Source organism: Mirounga leonina, unplaced genomic scaffold (genome assembly GCF_011800145.1).
Source record: "Mirounga leonina isolate KUSES-001 unplaced genomic scaffold, KU_Mleo_1.0 Mir_166, whole genome shotgun sequence".
Lineage (NCBI taxonomy): Eukaryota > Metazoa > Chordata > Mammalia > Carnivora > Phocidae > Mirounga > Mirounga leonina.
Genome location: NW_023270418.1, coordinates 33138954 through 33158170, shown reverse-complemented (window position 1 = coordinate 33158170; position 19217 = coordinate 33138954). Strand labels below are relative to the sequence as shown.

Below are 19217 nucleotides of genomic sequence, written 5' to 3'. Positions count from 1 at the left end.
CGCCCAGCTTCCCAAGGGACGCGGAGTGCGAGTGCTGTCCTTCCCCTTCCCTCCCGAGGCCCGGCGCCCTCCGTGTCCCGGCTGCGCGGGGCCGGACATGCAGCCCGACTGCCTGTCAGCGGAGGGTGAGCGACGCTGCCGGCGGCTGCTGGCTGGGGCCACGGCCCGGCTCCGCGCGCGCCCCGCGGCGGCCGCGGTGCTGGTGCCGCTGTGCTCGGTGCGCGGGGTCCCGGCGCTGCTCTACACGCTGCGGTCCAGCCGCCTGGCCGGGAGCCACCAGGGTGACGTCAGGTACACCGGCAGGGAACTCCTGTCCCTGCTGGGAGGACCGGAGGGACCTGAGCAAGGCGCTTCGCCTCTCCGAGCCTGGGTTTCCGCCTCTGGGGAACGGGTCTGGGGAGAGCCGCGCCCCGCGTCCCTCCGCCCCGAGCCTGGCGCCGCGGGTGCTCCAGTCCGGTCGCCACGCCGCACCCCTCGAGTAGCGTCCCGCACCACCTCGGGCTGGGGACACCTCTCGGAGCTGTGCCCGCCTCTCTAAAAAGGCAAGACCCCGCCCCCTGCCGGCGACTCCGGGTTGATTCGGATCCCGGAGCAGAAGCAGCTCGCGGGGCGGGGCTGCCTGGCTTCCCGCCCTGGTCCCGCCCCCGTCCCCGGTGGAAACTGGGGACGCACTAGGGTCATAGCGCCACTGGGGCCACCATAGGCAAAAGTTGCGTGTATGAACTCCAGGGCTTCACCCTTACCCCTGTCGTTCAGGGGGGGTAAACTGAGCCTGGAGAGGTCATGTGGCTTGCCCGAGGCCTCACTACAAACTAGAGGCAGAGACAGAAGATGCTTAGGTGGGTGACTAGCCCTCTGCCACAGCTGTCACCCCCACCCACCAAGGCCCCAACAGACAAAGGACCAGGCTTCCTGTGCTTATCAGTTTCCCAGGAGGCAAATGTGACCCCACTGACCAGGATGTGGTGCACACAGCCCTAAGGGAGACCCACGAGGAGCTGGGCCTTACTGTGCCTGAGGAGCATGTGTGGGGTGTCCTGCGGCCTGTGCACGACAGGGTAAGGCTGCCAGACCCTGAGGCCACCATCAGGGACAAGGAGGGTGGTCACGGCCTCTGGCAGGCAGACGGCATGGTGGAGCACCAGACACCTGCCTGGTGGTCCTGTTCCATCCCCACACAACCCATCAGGGAGGGGCCAGGGGTATCTTAGCTCCTTTTCACCGGGGATCCTGAGGCTCAGTTCTGGGGCTGGAGGTGGCCTCGGGGTAAGCCAGCTCTGCCCAGCTTGGTGGAGGAGAGTTGGGGAAGGTTTCACAGGGTAGGCAGGGATTGGATGATGAGTGGGAGATTTTAGGGGAGTAAAAGTAAGGGAAGGTTATTCTAAGTGGAGGGAACAGTCTGCAAAGGCCAAGAGGGCTGGATGGCTCTAGCGAGTTTGAGGGCCCTGAGTTAGTCAGCATGGCTGGAGTGAGCTCAAGCGCAGGGGCCTCCAATGCTGACGGGCTCTGGATGGAAAGGTGGGGGTCTCCCTCTAGGCTCCCCTCCCCAAGACCAGGCCTCCCCTGACTGCCTGTCACCCTCCTGCCCCAGCAAAAGGCCAGCGTGGTGCCAGTGCTTGCTGGTGTGGGCCCACTGGATCCCCAGAGTCTCAGGCCCAACCCTGAAGAGGTGAGTGGGGGGGAGGGTGGGGGGCCAACCAACTGGGGGAGGCTCTGTCTACAGCAGTCTTCCATCCGCCCTCTCACTGCCTCCTTCCACAGGTGGACGAGGTATTTGCACTCCCCCTGGCCCACCTGCTGCAGGCGCAGAACCAAGGGTATACCCACTTCTGCCTGCATGGCCACTTCAGCTACACGCTGCCTGTCTTCCTGCACGGGCCCCACCGTGTCTGGGGGCTCACGGCCGTCATCACTGAGTTCACCCTGCAGCTGCTGGCACCTGGCGCCTACCAGCCCCGCCTGGCCAGCTCAGAGCGGCCCACGGGCTGAAGGCCTGGCCACAGGCAGCCCCTTCCTTCACCCTGCCGGGCCAGCTCCATTCACGGACTGAATAAAGAGCTTTTACCAATCCTGTGGCAGCTGCATCTTCTGCACTGGGGCCTTGACTTTGGGCAGACCCCATGGGACAACTGGCCTCCTGGCTGGGGTGCCTCTGTCCCATCACACTGTTACCCACTGACCAGTGGGCACTTATTAAGTACAGGTACTTGGCTTTCACCACAGCCCTGAGGTGGGGCCAATGCTGGCCCTGGCCGGTGAGACGAGGGCTCAGAGAGAAGAGACACCTTGCCCAAGGTCACCCCAAGCTAGGACTTGGGCCAAGCCCTCTCTGACTCTAGAGGCCACACTCAGCCACTACTCAGCCAGTTCCTGCTCCCACCTCTGTGTGTAGCTGACCCCGTGCCAGGCTGCAGGAATCCAAAGAGGAGCCCCACTTGTTACTGCAAAGTTCCAAGACGCCCAGCTCCTACCATGCACCAGGTACTATGCTGGGGCCTTATCTTCAGATGCTGCCCTGGCCTCTGGGCGTGACTCAGTTCCTGGGGAAGACCTCAGAGCAGGTCCCACATAATCATGTGATTGTATATTATTTAATCACAGATAATAGTGGAATTATACATCAGTTATGTAGACCAGAGAGAGGTGGTAAGCAGTCTGACCTTGTCATGGTGGACTGGGCAATATTAGCCAGGACAGGTGATAGGAAACTCCACCCACTAGCCGACTTTGCCAAAAGAGGATAAACTCGAGATACACTACCTTCAGGCATGGCTGTATCCAGGGGCTCAGGGGCTCTCTCTTACTGTGCTTTCCACTGTGTCGGCCTCACTCTTGGAGAATCTCTCCTCTGCAGGGGTGAGAGGTAAGGGGAGGGCAACAGCTGTAGGGTGGCACAGCACCAGTATCCCATCAACAGAAAACAGAGTTCCTCTCTCTGGCCGTTTAACCCAGTTGTACTTCGTTGGCCCTCCCTGAGCCTGTCACATGGCCTGCTCTAGTTGGAATTAATTGTTTGGCAGGGTCTGTGGGCAGAGAACTGGGGAGCAGGATGAACCTTCTAGACTGAGACTAGGGAAGGGGCAGTCCCCAAAGGACCAATGGGAAGAGAAAAGGGAAGGTTGAGTAGGTAAAAAACCAGCCAAGTTCCCCTGCAGAGTGACCTTGAAACCAAAGGTGGGCAAGAGCAGGCCAGATCAAAGGGCAAAGGAGGGAAGTTGGAGCAGAAGGAGCAGCATATGCACAAAGTTTGGGGTGTTCGAGGAAACAAGATTAGCAATGTGGGGGTGGGGAGGGGCTCCACCACTCAGGGGCCACCATGGGGTGTCAAGGGGACATGCTTCAGTGGTGGGTTAGGATTTTGTTCCAGGCTGGGAGAGGGGCAGACAGGTGTTGAAGTGATAGGATTCGTGTTTTGTAAAGCTTGGGCTGCAAGAGGCCCGGATTGCAGACGCCCTCCTCCTTGGAGTCTCCTCCCTGGGCGCGCATCCCCGCTCCACAGGAGCCCTGTCACCTCCACCTCCCGTGCACCCCCTCCACACCTCCCAAAGTGCCCCCCCACCACCATCCACTCCTACATACCTCCCCACGTGCACCCTCCCCCGGCATCCCTCCTGCCTCACCTACCCCTTCCTTCACGGGCCCCTCCCATTGACTTCACACCCCTTGTGTCATCTCTGGCCCTCCAGACTCCTCACCTGGGAGCAGGGCGCATGATGGTAGTAAAAATAACTCTGACAGTGTGTGAAGTGGGGGTGAGGGAGGTGGGCGGCTGAGCGCCTGCACTAAAGAAGGGACCCTTGGGGTTGAGGGCAGAGAGGTGCCAGCCTCCCGAGCCCCGCCCCTTCCCCCTCCCTCACGGGTTCTGGGAGGCCCTCTGCTCAGGCTCTTGCTCTTGCGGGTCACCCCAGTCTGGCTTATACTCAGCGAACCAAACCAGGTGGAGGAGCTCACAGAGCGGTGAGTAGCCAGGGGCCTAACTACCAGCACCTGGGGGCCTCCTTCAGGTTGGAGCCCCCCAATTCTCCCCCACCCCACCTGCTCTGACGCTGCACTCTGTTCTCAGGTCCTGGCTGCCACCCAAGGCCCCCCTCAGCGCCCTCAGGGATGCCTCTTCACCCTGGCTCCTTGGCCCGCTGCACTCCCCCCGTCTCCAGCCCGTGGGGGCTTCTCGGAGTCCCTGCCCCCATGTCCAAGCCCCCATGGCAGGCACTGCGGCAGGGAGCGGGGGGGGGGGGGCAGCCACAGCGGGTGAGCATGCAGGAGCACATGGCCATCAATGTGAACCCGGGCCCCATCCGGCCCATCCACCGCATTTCCGACTATTTCCCACACTTCTACCCCTTCGCTAAGCACACCCTGCGCACCCCAGAGCCGCACCCTGCAGTGACCCCGGCCATACGTTCTGCACCCCAGCCGCAGACTGACCCAGAGCCAGAGGGAGATTCAGACGACAGCAGTGAGTGGGGGCAGGGAACCAGGGGAGCACTCCTGGCCTGGCTTGGCCAGGGAAGGGTTTGGGGCATCCCAAGCATCCGACCGGGGAGGGGCAGGGCAGGAGCCATGGTGCCATTTGGGGTACGGGGCAGGGGTCGAGGTAGGAGCTGACCCTGCCTGCCACCTGCCATTAGCTGCCCTGGGAACACTCGAGTTTACACTTCTTTTTGACACGGACAACAGCGCCCTGCACTGCACGGCTCACCGTGCCAAGGTGAGGATGGGGGCGGGGGTCTATGGGCAAAGGGCCTGGGTCACAGGCCTGCCTCACATTCGTTCTCTTTTCAGGGTCTCAAGCCACCTGCCTCAGGCTCTGTGGACACCTATGTCAAAGCCAATCTGCTGCCAGGGGCCAGCAAGGTGTGGGTGACACCCAGGCCCCTACTAATGCCCCTTGGCCACACCCAGCCCGGAACACCCACCTGGCCCTGCCCTGCCCCTCCCCGCCAAAACCTGGACATCAGGCATGGAGCTCCCCATTGCTGGGATGTGCAATGGGGCGCCTACCAGGGCGGTGGGCCAGAGTGGGGCTCTGGGGCCCAAGGAGGCCCTGATCCACCCTACCTTGCCCCCAGGCCAGCCAGCTGCGGACCCGCACGGTTCGGGGCACAAGGGGGCCTGTCTGGGAGGAGACACTCACCTATCATGGCTTCACCTGCCAGGATGCGGGGCGAAAGACTCTGCGGTGAGGACCTGGCCTGGGCCACAAGGCGACAAGGCTGAGGTGGGGGGTGGGGGGAGGCTTGCCCGGCCAGGGCTGACCCGGGGGGCCACCAGGTTGTGTGTGTGTGAGGACCCACGGCTGCGGCGACGGCGGCGGGCGCTTCCCCTGGGGGAGCTGCGGGTGCCCCTGAGGAAGCTGGTGCCCAATCGAGCCAGGAGCTTCAATGTGTGTCTGGAGAAGCGGAAGCTGGTGAGTGGGGCTGGCAGAGGTTGGGGTGTGGGTACCAAGATCCTTGTGGTGGGGAAGCTGGAAAGGGAAGGAGCAAGGAGGGGGACCCTGGGCAATGTCTGGCCAAGGTGACCAGGCTCTCTGCTCTTTCAGACCAAGAGGCCCAAGAGCCTGGACACAGCCCGTGGCATGTCCCTGTATGAGGAGGTGGGTAGGACAGTGGGACCAAGCAGGGATGGGGGGGCAGGCCTGGTGGCCCAGGCTGAAGTGCATCAGGCAGGGCCTGAGGTGGGCTGAGGGCGTGTGTTCAGGCCCAGGTGGGCTTGGGGAAACTGAGGCCATCTCTCTCACAGGCCCTAGCATTCGTAGCCCCAGGGAACAGCCAGACCCCAGTGCCTGGGCAGGGAGGGTGACACCCCGGCCAGAGCAGCCCAGAGCAACTACTGGGTACTGGGTCAAGCAAAGCCCTCAGAAGCAGACACACAAGCCAGGTGGAAGCACAGGCTGAAACTGGTGGGCTCTGTCCATGGCCCAAGTTGGGAGGGCAGGTCAAGGTCCAGGAGAGAATGGACAGCAGGTGGGGCTCCCTGGCTTCTAGGTCGATCCCTAGGGCATTGTGGGTACCATTTCTGGGGCTAGTAGCCCTAGACAGGCCCTTGTCGGGAGGCAGAGATGACTGCAGGGGGCCCTATGCCAAAGACCAAAGGCATGGCCAGAACCCCAACCCCACCCCCAGCTCAGCTGGGGCGAGGCACCTGCAAGGCTGAGGGCAAGCCCTCCCCAGCTCCTCTAGGACAGAAGGGCCAGGTGCTGCTGTCTGCCCCCTGGTGGAGCCGCAAGTTGCTGCACCTGCCAATTAGCCAAGGCCAGGCTGGCAAGTCCCACCCAGGTGGGGCAGGCCCCCTGAGAGGCACACTTCCTGTCCCAGCCCCGCGACACAGAAGCACCACTGCGCCAGGCCGGTGCTTTTATGGAATATCCTTTACTGATGTGAGCAAGGCGGTTAGGCTTTCTGTAAACTGAATCCTATGTTAAGTACGGGAGAAGCACATTCTTCCTGGACATCCTCCCCAAGTCCTTTGCAAGCATCAGGGGCTGAGGGTGGCAAAGGCCATTCAGTCCCCTGGGCGGTGGGGGGGTGAAGAGGGTGGGGTTTGTAGCTTTTTAGTGACCTCTATGTCAGTCGGGTAGAGAACAGCCTCTTGGGGCTGCTTCTGTGACACGGGGGAGGGTGGCGATGGGCGCTTAGTGAGAGGCCATTTAGGAAGCTCCTAGCATGTTTGTGCCGCTCAGACACCAGCCCCCTTCCCCTCCGTGACAAAGATGCCCTGGGCTGACCAGTACCGTGGTCTGAGCAAGCCCTCCCCTTCGCAGGCCCTGCAGGGGCCGCTGGATCTGGAAGTTCCCTTCCAGGGCACCAGGCCAGTGACTGTTTTTGGAAGCAGAATCATGACATTAAATTGTTGGCCCCTGATTTTTCTGCAGCCAGCTCAAGTTGTCCCGTGGCAGCTGACAGTGGCGGGTGGGCGGGCTCTGGGCTGCACCCGCTGACCACAGCCCACCCCTGCAGGAGGAGGTGGAAGCCGCAGGGGAGGAGCGCGGGCGCATCCTGCTGTCCCTGTGCTACAGCTCTCGGCAGGGCGGCCTGCTGGTGGGTGTGCTGCGCTGCGCCCACCTCGCCCCCATGGATGCCAACGGCTACTCGGACCCCTTTGTCCGCCTGTGAGTGTACACGGGTGGACAGGCAGGTGGGCAGTGGGGCTTCCCCAGAGCCCCTCTCCAGGGCCACACCCAACCTGACCCCATCTTTCCCAACCAGTCTCCTGTGTCCAAATGTGGGGAAGAGATCTAAATACAAGACCAGTGTTCGGAAGAAGACCCTGAACCCCGAGTTCAATGAGGTAGGCCAAGGTCAGATGGAGGCAGTCCTAGCTGCTCTGGGGTTGGGGAGGTCGGTGTTCTGTTTCACTCAGAAAGCACAAGTCCCGTCCCCTAACCAGAGCAACTCACCTCCCTGAGCCTGTCTCTGAACCTGTAAAGGACTCAAGGCCCCCTCCTTCCTGCCTTTCTGCCCCCTTCCTTGCAGGAGTTCTTCTACGCAGGCCCGAGGGAGGAGCTGGCCCAGAAAACGCTGCTGGTGTCTGTATGGGACTATGACCTGGGCACAGCTGATGACTTCATCGGTGAGAATGCGGGGGAGCGGGGTGAGGGACCCAATGGGCTCCCACATGGCTCCTGACCCCTGTCCCCTGACCCAGGCGGGGTACAGCTGAGTAGCCAGGCAGGCGGGGAACGCCAGTGGCACTGGTGTGAATGCCTGGGCCGCAGTGACCGCCGACTGGAGCTGTGGCACCCACTGGACGGCACGCCCCTCGAGCTCAGCGACTAGAAGGGGTACCTAGCCTGGCCCTGCTCACCACCCTCCCCAAAACTGACCCGTAGAGCTGGGAGGACCTGGAGCTGCCCCACCCACCGTGCCCAACCCCATGCCAAATTGTTTGCTTCCTTACCCCCCCTTTCAAATTCACCCCACTGCCAATCATGAAGCAAGAATAAACCTGCAAACCAGACCAGACCGAGTCTGCTCTTTTCCCTGCCCATCACCTCACAGGGCAGACTGGGCCCTGTTCTCCTTGCTCCCACCCTCCAGAAGCCCACACTGGGCCAGGCCCAGGTCTGGACCCCAGGCCACTGTTTTCCCCTCGTCACACTGGGAAAGCCCCGTTCCCGCCGCCGCTGCCATCTGCACTGAGGGATGGGCGCTCAAGATGATCTAGGACAGACTGACCAGACTGACCCACAGGAAGCCAAGGTGTGGATTCATGACATGACCTTGAGTTGACCTATCCCCACCCACAAGTGGGGTCCAAGCGGGGTATGGGAAGCCTCTAACTCTGTCTGGGAAATAGACTTCCATGAGTAATGGGCTACAGTGGCAGAGTAAAGAGCAAGGCCACAGAAAAGATGCATCAGGAGAGTGGGCAGCAGTGACTTTATTGTCCAGCCATCTGGACAGATGGACATCAGTGCAAGGCAGCAGGCTCAGGAGGCAGCTTGCCTGGCCTGGTGCTGCAGGGCAAACCTCTGCATCCGCTCCTCAAGCTCCGGCCGAAAGTGGCGGATCAGGCCCTGGAGGCGAGTAGGAGACACGGTGAAGCAGAGCTGAAAATCCCAGTACCCTAAGCCCTCAGCAGCCCCACCCCAGTGCCCACAAGCAGGGCAGCGAGTACCTGCACAGGCCAGGCGGCTCCATCACCCAGGGCACAAATGGTGTGTCCCTCTATCTGTTTGCTGATCTCCCAGAGGGAGTCGATCTCGGCTGGCCGGGCGTCCCCCTTCACAAAGCGGGCCATCACCTTGTTCATCCAGTCCACACCTGCAGCCACGGCAGCAAGAGAGGGCCCAATGATCCCCAGCCAGGGCGTGGGGAATAGCCCTCCAAGGGTGTGGGCCATGGGGAGGGTGGGGCCGAGAGAAGCTACGGCCAGCGGGGAAGCAGCCGCTGTCCATTCAGTGTCCAGAGCCCACCCAACCTCTGCCCATGTGCCCAACCTAGGCCTAGGGTGAGCCACAGAGAAAGCCCCCACCCCACCCCGGGTGCTCACCCTCGCGGCATGGGGTGCACTGGCCACAGCTCTCATGCTTGTAGAACTCAATAAGGCGGGCGATGGCTTTCACAACATCTGTCTGGGGTGACCAGAGACAATGAGCAGGCCCCTAGGCCAGAGCCTCAGCCCCCCAGCAGCACCCCGCTCATTCCAGCAGCATTCTGGCCGCCTCCTCTCCGACCCCGGACATCCGGCACTGCCCAGACCCCAACAGGCATTCTCTCGGGGACGATTTCTCTCCTATCCCACCTGACTGTATCTCAGGTCACAGGAACTGGGATCCAAGAGCTGGCAATGCCCCAGGGAGGGGTACTGACTGGGTGGGGAGCAGAGGCGGCCCTTACCGAGCGGTCCATGACAATCACAGCGGCCGTGCCCAGGCCCGTCTGCGCCTGCACCAGCGCGTCGAAGTCCATGAGCACCGTCTCACACACTGACTTGGGGATCAGTGGTGTGGATGAGCCACCAGGGATCACAGCAAGGAGGTTGTCCCAGCCACCTATGACACCCCCTGGGACCACAGTCAGTCCCCAAAAGGATGGATGGTCAGGGTTGGGACCAGCACACCTGCCTAGTCCTGACCCCAGGACCTGTCAGCCCCTGAGCAGAGCTGCCTCAGGAGGCCATCCCACCCTGGCTCTCTTCACGGACATCCTGCCCTGCTCCTGCCCTGCTCCGGCCCTGGGTGGCCCCAGGCCTCACCAGCATGCTTTTCAATCAGTTCCTTCAGCGGTACAGACATCTCCTCCTCCACAGTGCAAGGGTGGTTGACGTGGCCAGAGATATTGAACAGCTTGGTGCCCGAGTTGCGCTCACGACCAAAACTGGCAAACCATGTACCCCCACGGCGGCAGATGGTAGGGGACACAGCCACTGTCTCCACGTTGGCCACAGTTGTGGGGCAACCGAACACTCCTGTGGAGGAATGGGATGACGGACTGGTGGCCACCAGAGAGTGGGGACAGGTTCGATGAGGTTTCCCAGCAGTGGGGTCTGTCCTAGGGTCCTGCTCTGTGACCCAGCTCCCCTTCACCCTTTTGTCATCCCATCCCCGATTAGACCCCGAACTCTAGCAGGCACTGCACTGCCTTTTCACCCCTCTCCCCCTAGTCCCTGGAGGGCTGGAGAGGAGCTGGGTGTCTGACATGGGGGCATGAGGGACTGCAGGCAGAGCCTCTATGTTGTTACCACCCTACTCTGGCCCCCAGTCCAGAAGGAACTCAGAAATCCCCTAAGAATGACCAGCGGGGGGGCGCCTGGGTGGCTCAGTCGTTGAGCGTCTGCCTTCGGCTCAGGTCACGATCCCGGGGTCCTGGGATCGAGCCCTGCATTGGGCTCCCTGCTCGGCGGGAGGCCTGCTTCTCCCTCTCCCACTCCCCCTGCTTGTGTTCCCTCTCTCGCTGTGTCTCTCTCTGTCAAATAAATAAATAAAATCTTTAAAGAAAAAAAAAAGAATGACCAGCGGGGACCTGAAGCCAGATGGGATTCCACAGGACACAGCACAAGGCCCAGGATCGGGCCAGCTCTTACCCACGTCAGCAGGGAAAGGTGGCTTCAGGCGGGGCTTGCCCTGCTTGCCCTCGATGGACTCGATGAGTGCCGTCTCCTCCCCACAGATGTAGGCCCCAGCTCCACGCACAACAAACACATCAAAATCATAGCCAGAGCCGCAGGCATTCTTGCCAATCAGACCAGCCTCGTAGGCCTCTCGGATGGCCACCTGTGGGACAGGAATGTGAGGGCACCACTCCCGCCAGCCCAGGAACACTGTGTGGTGGGGAGGGGCACAGGCCCAGGAGCCCATGTTCACCAAAGTCCAGGCAAAGCTCCCCCTGGACATGAGCAGAGGATGCTCTGAGAGAGGGGTGGGGACTTTTACAATGTGTGCGCTACTTTTGTAATAACAACACTGAACAAATTCTCCAACTACATGTATTTTTAAAAGAAAGGCGGAGAAAATCATGAAAATTTTAATAAGCAGTTTCCTACAGATAGTGGATCTGTGGAAGATTTGTGTACGGGTACGGTTTCCTATCTTTATAATGCGCGAGTACAACTTCTGCAACAGTGGAAAAGACTCTTGAGGTTGGTTTTTAAATATGTAGCAATAACACTTATACATAATTGCTACTATGTGCCAGGCACTGTCCCAGTGCTGTTCCCGTATCCCTCCTCACTGTTAAGGCAAGAGCCTAATAGAATGGTGTGAGACTCTGGCCCTAGACCCATCATTGCAGGGGCCACCAAGCTCAGAATGGCTGAAATGACCCCTTGACCCTTCTGCAGGAAAAATGCCTGCGAGCCCACCCCTGCCCCAGGAGTCACAGAGTCCTGAAAGCCTCCCAAGTTGAGGCTTTGAAACATACAGAAAGAGCCTGAAGGTGGCTTTGGGGGCCACACACACTGAGCACCCTCCCCTCTGCGGAGGCCCCTCCCCTTTCCCACCTGCAGATTGGAAGCCTCATTGTAGAATTCCCCTCGGATGTAGATGTAGGCAGCACGGGCGCCCATGGCCCGGCCCCCGACTAGGCAGCCTTCCACCAGCTTGTGGGGATCGTGGCGCATGATCTCCCGGTCCTTGCAGGTGCCTGGCTCCCCCTCGTCTGCATTCACAACTAGATACTTGGGCCTGTGGGTACCAGCGTACCAGTGAGGCTATAGGGCCACCAGGGCTGGGCCTTCAACTACACGCCACCCCACTCCACCCAAGGAGGCCTCAAAGAGGTCTCCTCTGATAGCCAATCCCTCCCTGTCCTCCCAACATGTTCCCAGGGGCTCTGCTTGCTCACCATCGATGACAGAGAGCTCACTGCCTATTACATCTTTGGATGGCTATGACCACAGGAAAGGTGTTTGTTCTGCTCGGTCCAAATGTCCCCTTGTGCTTTCCTAAGAGCCCAGAATCTGCTCTTGGTCACACAGAACCTTCCTGAACCTCTGCCATGTCTCTGGGGTCAAAAGGAGGTAAAGCAGCTGACGTATATCATTTGCTTTCTATGTGCCATCAATGTGAGGGCCAAAAGCTGTATGAATACTATCTATTTAATCCCTGCACAATATAATATCTACTTACAAAAAAGAAAACTGAGTTCAAAAAGACCAGGAGACTGCACAAAACTATATAATTAGAAGGCAGAATTGACCAATGCCTGAGTCAAAATCTTGTGTTGATTCTGCTACCCCTGAGGAAGACCAGATAGAACTAAGTCCCACCTACTTAAGCTCTGGTGACATTTTCCCATTCATTCAGTCTTAAGTTTCCAAGGAAAACAGCCCCAAGGCCCAGGTAAGCCACAGCCACCTCCAAGGCTTCTCCTGCAACCCCAGCTCTGCCTCCCTGCACATACCTGCCATCTGAGGGTTTATTCATGAAGCTCCATTTGAGGCCAGTGGGGAAGCCAGCACCTCCACGGCCCCGCAAGCCGGATGTCTTGACCTCACCCAGGATCCAGTCAGGCCCCTTCAGCAAGATCTCCTTTGTCTTGTACCAGTCACCTCGACTCTGGGCACCTTTCAGCCTGGACAGAGTGGGAAAGGCATAGAAGGGGAGGCTCTGCTCCAGGACCACCCACCGAGCTAAGGACACCACCATCTCACCTCCAGTCATGACGGCCATACAGGTTGGTGAAGATCCGGTCTTCATCCTTCAGCGAGCCAAATGAGGTTTTCTTGGGTGCTGTCTGAAGACACAAAGGGTCAGGAGTCCCAGGACAGTTCTGGGGCCATGAAGGGCCTGGCCATAAGTTACAGATTCTTGGGTCCCCCTGATTAGATGGGGCTGGGCTGAGGAGAGGTTAGGGGCCTAAGCCTCAGAACCCTTCGTGGCATCATACTACCACCACCACTTAGTAAGCACTTCCTGATTAGCAGGCGTTAGGCTAAGCATCTGACATCCAAAACCCCATTTCATCCTCATAACCTTGAGACATGAACGATTTCCCCTGTTATAGAGGAGGAAACTGAGGTTAAGAACAAATAGAACTTATGGAGGGGCACACAACCAAAAGCAGTAGATGGAACTGGAACTCAGGTCTGTTGTAGTCAAAGCCCACACCTGAACCACAGCACCATACTATCTCCCTGCGCCCAGTGTCACGTGTCCATTCACTTGCCTGGTTATCCTGCTGGACCAAAACTTGGTCAGACCAGGGCCTTACATTACTAACTCTGCTGGAAACAAAATGTGTTTACTGATGGAAAAGGAACGCTTCACTGGGCTGGGATACAAGGTGATGGAGGGAGACCCACTTCAGATAAAACTGATGAGAAGTGGGGTCCGGAATTCCACATCACCCAGTGGCAAGCACCCCAGGTGAGGGCTAAGGGTACCTGGCTTCCAGACTCCCATCCCTTAAAGTCATTACAGGGAGCAGAACGCTGGATGGGGCATCAGGAGACGCACATCCTCCCCAAAGCTTGTTTTCTGCATCTGTAAAATGGGGCAATGACACCTTTACCCTGCATAAGGTTATGCCAAGGAAGGAACGAGACAAGGACGCTTCCCACCTGCAAAATTTTCCGCTATGTCGCCTGGCTGCTAAACAGGGAAGCCGAGGAGCCGGAGGGTAGGGGAAGTCAGCCTCCCACTGGGACCCATTCCCCTCTACACCTAGGCTGGAGCGGCAACCTTCCTGCTGGGCTGGGGAAATGAGGGTTCTCTAGAAGGCACTACAGACCGAAGAGACGGCGCGCGCAGAGGCACTGCAGCGAGACCGGGCCCTCGGACACCCCGGTCGGAGTCAGGCCGGGCCTCACCGTGTTGCCGCTGAAACGCACAGACACCCGAGCGGGAAGCGACCCGCTGAGCAGCCGCCGTGTCGCCAGCATCGCGGGAGACCGTTCAGTCACCTCCCGCTGTCACCTTCACGGCCCCGAAGCTGAGGAACCGGCGCGCCGGGGACGCTATGCGGCGCACAGGAAAAACGTCACGCGCCCTGGCGCCGGCTGCGCGCCCAAGCTGCCCTGCGCCTCTCTCGCCCCGCCCCCGGCCCCGGCCCCGCTTCCACATAAGAGGAAGTCTGGCGCGGCTGCTGCTGGGAAATGTAGTCCCATCGGCCTCGAGGCCCGCCCTCCACCCTCTGGAAGTTGGCGCTTAACCTGTCGCTCTTCTGTCCGGCCTGTTAACGTGTGCTCCCGGACCCCAGACTTTCTCTTTTCTTTTCTTTCTTTTCTTTTCTTTTCTTTTTTCTTTCTTTTCCATTTTATTTTAAACGCCAAGTAAACAAACGTGGCGTGACGCTTTCTGCTGGGTTCTGGTGTCTTCCACATTCTACAGGTTCTGCATTTAATGTGCACCTGTTGTATGCACAAGTGTGCGGCCCAAGGAGACATCAGACTGGTTACGGCCCGACGACCGTCATGATTGCGTTGTGATTATTCTGTCCTAGTCCAAGCCTTGACTGCTCTCTCCCCAGCCCCACTTTGGGCACCCCTGGGCTCAGGGAAGTATTGCTCAGTAGGGGCAGAGAGCAGGGACAGCTCCAGAGGCAGGCAGGGGATAGTTGGTGGAGGTCTTAGGTTGCGATGAGGTGGAGAGAGTGGAGATGGTGGAGATGGTCAGTGAGTGGCACATCCTCTTGCCCGCGGTGCTAAGCTCTCCCAGCCAATTCCATCCTCAGCCCATCAGTAGAGCCTGGCACTTGACACTCTTGCTTGAAATCTTGGAGTGGCCCCTACAGCCTTCACAGCCAGCCCCCCCTGGCATTTAAGGACTCCGCCTCTCCCCCAGCAGAGTCATCAGGCCCAGACAACGTCACCCACGCAGCCCCTGCCCAGGACCTCCTCTTCTTGGGACTTTACTGTCCTCCCCTTACTCTATGCTCCCCGGGCCTGAGGAGGTCATACGTCCTTTGCTTTCTCTGGAAATCTCGGAAGACTGATTAGCTCTTCTCTTTTCAGTTCGCTGGCACGCTTTGGCTGTGAGACGTTACCCTGGTCCGGTGACAAGCATGACCTTTTCAGTCTTGTCTTTCCGGCTCCTCTATTCTCTTGTCCCGTTGCCGTCCTTTTTTTGCTCTCCTGCTAGTTACAAACTCATCTGTTCTTACTTTCTCAAATACTCCCCACAGCAGCCTAGAACAGAGTTAACTTTATACATGAGAAAAAAAATTGAGACCCATGGGGGTTTCATCTCTTGTCCATGCGCACGCGGCTGCCTAGTGGTAGAGATGGAATCAAATCGAGGCCTTTCTTCCTTTCTGGGGTGCCCTGTCCCCACCCCCACCCCCTCACCACAAATGCACAGAACAACTAACACACGTGTGACACTCATTGCAGATGTCAGTGGTAGTCCCAATAAAGGCACCAAATCATCGGCACCTTGGCTGAGGTCTGAGTACCAGGCCCAGGGCCCAGCAGTTCTGGCCCCCAGCCAGCAGGCCCCCACTCCTGGGCAGGGAAAGAGATTGCCCAGACAGAGCTGGGGATTACACAGCTAATCCGGGGCTCCGACCTGAGTCCATGGATCCCTCCCTCTGGGGCAGGAGAAGGGGGGCAGGATGGAGCTAGAGGGTGGATTCCTTCCTCATCCCTGTAAGTGGGTCAAGGGAACACAAGGCCATTGGGGATGGCTGGGCATGGGGCGATGGGAAACTGAGATTGAGGGGCAGGATCTCCTGTTCATCTAGTACCAGGCTCTGTGCCAAGCACTTGCCATGTGTCTTAATCTCCTTAATCCTCCCACAACCCAGGGCGGAGGAATGATGAGCCCCCGTTTTCAGAAGAGGACAGAATGTATTAGCAACGCTGAAGGGCTTGCCCAAGACAGAACAGCTGGCCACCCGAACTCAGCCTGAGGCTTCCTGACCTCACCCAGTCCCCACCCATCCAGAGCACCCCCTCACCCACCAGCCTCCAGACCAGAAGCCACTGTGTCCAGCCAATTCTGCCTTCCAAATGCTTCTTGTTCCTGTGTCCTCCTGCTGGTCCCATGGCCATGACCGGTCAGCTTTCACCTGGAATTTTCCAAAGCATCCTTGAGGTTTCCCGGCCTCACCTCGCATCTCAGCCCTTCCGATTCCTTCTCTACACCATGGAATGAGTGGGATTAAATGTCAGATCCATTTTGTCTCTCCTTTGCCTGAGACCCTTGGTGGTTCCCCGGTGTCCTCAGGACAAAGCCCAAGATCAGATGCTGACCTCTCCAGTTCCAGCTCTACCCACACAAGCTGGATTTGCCCCAGAGGATCCATCTTCCTCCCGCTCCTCCTCCTCCTCCTGAGGAGCCCTTTGAATGTCACCTTCCCGGGGAGTTTTCTTCTACCACTTGATCAACTGTTGCCACAGGTCCGGTGTGACAATGGTACTATCGAATCTTCTCTCTTCTCCAACCCCCAGCACAGAGCTTCTCAAGGGAGGTGGTTACTCAGTATTGTAATCCAATTTTGTATCTGGAAAAATGGAAAAAAAAATCAGTATTTTTTCCTTTCTTGGGAATTTAAGATATACAGAAAAGCAAAAAGAAAGTAGTAACATGTTTTCGCCACTCTGACTTAATCCCCATTATCATTTGTTTCCACTCTGTTTTCTAGATGATTTATAAACACTTCACAGTAGCATATGCATCTACCGATCCTTGAAAATTTAGACCTTAACAACAACAGCCAAATGCTATTGAATCCAAAATTGTTTTCCAATCCTTTAAAGAAAAAAAAATGCCTTTACTTGTACATGCACTTCCAGCAGAAAAAAATATGAGCGTTTGGTGCTTTTTACTTGTAGTAATGATTTCTTGCTAAGCCATGATTTTTCACCTTGCTTTTTTTCATTCAACACTCTATTTTTGAGAAGAGTCCATGTTGCTACAAATAGATTTAGAAACATGATTATCTACAGGTAACACCAGAGCTTCAAGGTTAAGGACCTGGATTCAAAATCCTGCTTTCACAACTCATGACCTGTGTGATTCTGTGACTGGTGCCTCAGTTCCCTCTAGGGGGAAATTAGGATAACATATGCCCTAAAGGAGCATCTGCTAGGATGGAGAACTGTATATGAGCAGTGCCAGACACACAGCAAATGCACAAGGATTGTTTAGCTAAATGCCCTGGATTACAGATTAATTTGGAGAAGATCCACATCTTTGCAATATGGAGTCTCTCCACCCAGGAAATGTGATGTCACTCCTCATTTTTCCAGATCTCTTAGGTTCTTCACTAAACATTTAGAACTTTTTCTTTAAAAATTGTGCACATTTTTATTTTTTTTTAAAGATTTTATTTATTTATTTGAGAGAGAGAATGAGAGACAGAGAGCATGAGAGGGAGGAAGGTCAGAGGGAGAAGCAGACTCCCTGCCGAGCAGGGAGCCCGATGCAGGACTCGATCCCGGGACTCCAGGATCATGACCTGAGCCGAAGGCAGTCGCTTAACCAACTGAGCCACCCAGGCACCCCGTGCACATTTTTAAATATAGGAATTTTATGTGATGCCTTGTGTTTTTATGTTTTGTGATCCCTGTTTTAATAACATTTTCTAATTGGTTGTTGTTTGTGAATAGAGCACTATGGATTTGCCTTTATTAGTTTTTTTTTAAAGATTTTATTTATTTGACAGAGAGAGACACAGTGAGAGAGGGAACACAAGCAAGGGGAGTGGCAGAGGGAGGGGGAGAAGTAGGCCTCCCGCGGAGCAGGGAGCCCGATGCAGGGCTCGACCCCAGGACCCCGGGATCATGACCTGAGCCGAAGGCAGACACTCAACCATCTGAGCCACCCAGGCGCCCCTGCCTTTATTAGTTTTGATCTGGATCCCTTAATGGACTCCCCTATCATATAAAAGTTTGTCTGTTGAAGCTTTTCTGTTTTCTATGCCGATGGTCATCATGTTGAAAAATAATGAGAGTCTACTATCTTGTAGATAGTAGATGTCTAGTTTCTCTCTAATATTAGGTGTCTAGTTTCTAATCTTAGGTGTCTAGTTTCTCTCTCTTTTTATTATTGAATTTTAATTGACATACTCTAGTTTCTTTTTCTTATTGCACCAACTAAGAGCTTCGGAATAAGTTTAAATAGTAGTGGGCTTCCTTATATGGGACGTGGCTTGAATGAAAGTATGTAAAAACTTAATATTCAAGTCCCCAATTCCATTTGTTAGAATGGTTTCTCCTTTTTGTTTCCCACGCTTTAGATTTCCTTAGGGCAGCCGTTTTCCACTGGCTACTCAGACACGGCGTTCCGGTGGCAGGTGTCTAACTGCTTTCCCCTAATAAGCGGTAGCTGCTTCTGAACAGAAAAGCAGAGGGGCTGCAGAAAAGTATCGGTGATGCAGACGCCAAAAGAAATGGAATTGTAAACAATAATACCTTGAAACCTTCCAGATAAAGCTGGAACTTCGAAACCTTCACAAGAGTATCTGTCTAGGCTTCTCTCCAACACTGTTGCCTTCCTCTGCAGTAGAATATCTTCTGCCCCAATCATTCGGAGGATCTTTCATGACACCTGCTGCATCCTGAGGAATTAACCTCGAAATAGCTCGCTAACAAACTCTGCTTATGGAGGGTCCTGGCAATAAAATTTGAATTGCCCTCTCAGATCTGGGTGTGGCTTGGTTGATTGCCCAGAGGCACCTTGGAAATGGGCTTCCCCTCCCATCAACAGGAAGAGAAAACTTCCAGAGGACTCTGATCCATTTCTTATCTCAAGATGGAGCATAAGTGTCTGTCTTGGCACGCTATAAGTATGAGGTTTGCTGAGGCCTTTGGTAGAGACTTTGATCGTACTAAGGAAACTCCTTTTCAAGGCACAGTGTTATCACGAATGGGGTGCTCAGTTTCATCGAATGCTTCTTCTACATCTCAGATGGTCATGTTGTTTTTCTTCTTTCTTCTTAATTAAATCAATCTTTTTTCTAATCTATTAAACTATGGTTGACCTAAAGGGGTGGCGGAGTGAGGCAGCTAAGAGAACAGATTGAAGCCAGTTGGGACTAAATCTTGGGCTCTACTGCCTATCAGCTGTGTGGCATTTGGCAAGCTCCTTGACTTCTCTGTACTGCATAGTATCATTGCGATGATTAAATGTTTTAATCTCTGTAAAGCCTTACAACAGGGCCTGGCACATAGTAAATGCTATGTACGTGTTTGCTGCTCTCATTTTTTATTATTCCAGGGACAAACCTTTTGGTCACACTGTATTATTCTTTCATTGTAATGTTGGATTGGTTCTTACTTCAGTGCTCATAAAGGAGGGTGGCCTATAGTTACATTTTCTCCAGGGGATCTTGTCC

At 56.4% G+C, this 19217-nt stretch overlaps 3 protein-coding genes across 5 annotated transcripts; 2 read left to right on the top strand and 1 right to left on the bottom strand.

The window, feature by feature from the left end:
* The first annotated feature begins 4 nt into the window (after window positions 1-4).
* NUDT8 (nudix hydrolase 8) lies at window positions 5-2068 on the top strand. Its single transcript, XM_035013424.1, has 4 exons — window positions 5-291; window positions 926-1058; window positions 1592-1669; window positions 1762-2068. Exons 1-4 carry the CDS (start codon window positions 98-100, stop codon window positions 1987-1989), a joined length of 633 nt encoding a protein of 210 aa, XP_034869315.1. The 5' UTR covers window positions 5-97; the 3' UTR covers window positions 1990-2068.
* A 77-nt stretch (window positions 2069-2145) lies between these two features.
* On the top strand, window positions 2146-7954 carry LOC118016141 (double C2-like domain-containing protein gamma). Of its 3 annotated transcripts, XM_035013423.1 has the most exons (11): window positions 2146-2481; window positions 4351-4456; window positions 4629-4708; window positions 4783-4854; window positions 5070-5179; window positions 5272-5407; window positions 5540-5593; window positions 6957-7108; window positions 7206-7287; window positions 7473-7569; window positions 7645-7954. In XM_035013423.1, exons 1-11 carry the CDS (start codon window positions 2473-2475, stop codon window positions 7773-7775), a joined length of 1029 nt encoding a protein of 342 aa, XP_034869314.1. In that variant the 5' UTR covers window positions 2146-2472; the 3' UTR covers window positions 7776-7954. The 3 variants fall into 3 exon arrangements, with proteins under 3 accessions (XP_034869314.1, XP_034869312.1, XP_034869313.1); XM_035013421.1 differs by having other exon boundaries at window positions 2146-4456; XM_035013422.1 differs by lacking the exon at window positions 5540-5593 and having other exon boundaries at window positions 2146-4456.
* Window positions 7955-8355: 401 nt separating this feature from the next.
* NDUFV1 (NADH:ubiquinone oxidoreductase core subunit V1) lies at window positions 8356-13949 on the bottom strand. The gene is made up of 10 exons (XM_035013420.1): window positions 13750-13949; window positions 12592-12674; window positions 12342-12512; window positions 11440-11623; window positions 10525-10714; window positions 9697-9909; window positions 9339-9505; window positions 8992-9073; window positions 8617-8762; window positions 8356-8515 (listed from the first exon to the last, which is right to left on the bottom strand). The coding sequence occupies exons 1-10, from the start codon at window positions 13819-13821 to the stop codon at window positions 8429-8431; spliced, it is 1395 nt and encodes a 464-aa protein (XP_034869311.1). The 5' UTR covers window positions 13822-13949; the 3' UTR covers window positions 8356-8428.
* Window positions 13950-19217: the final 5268 nt, after the last annotated feature.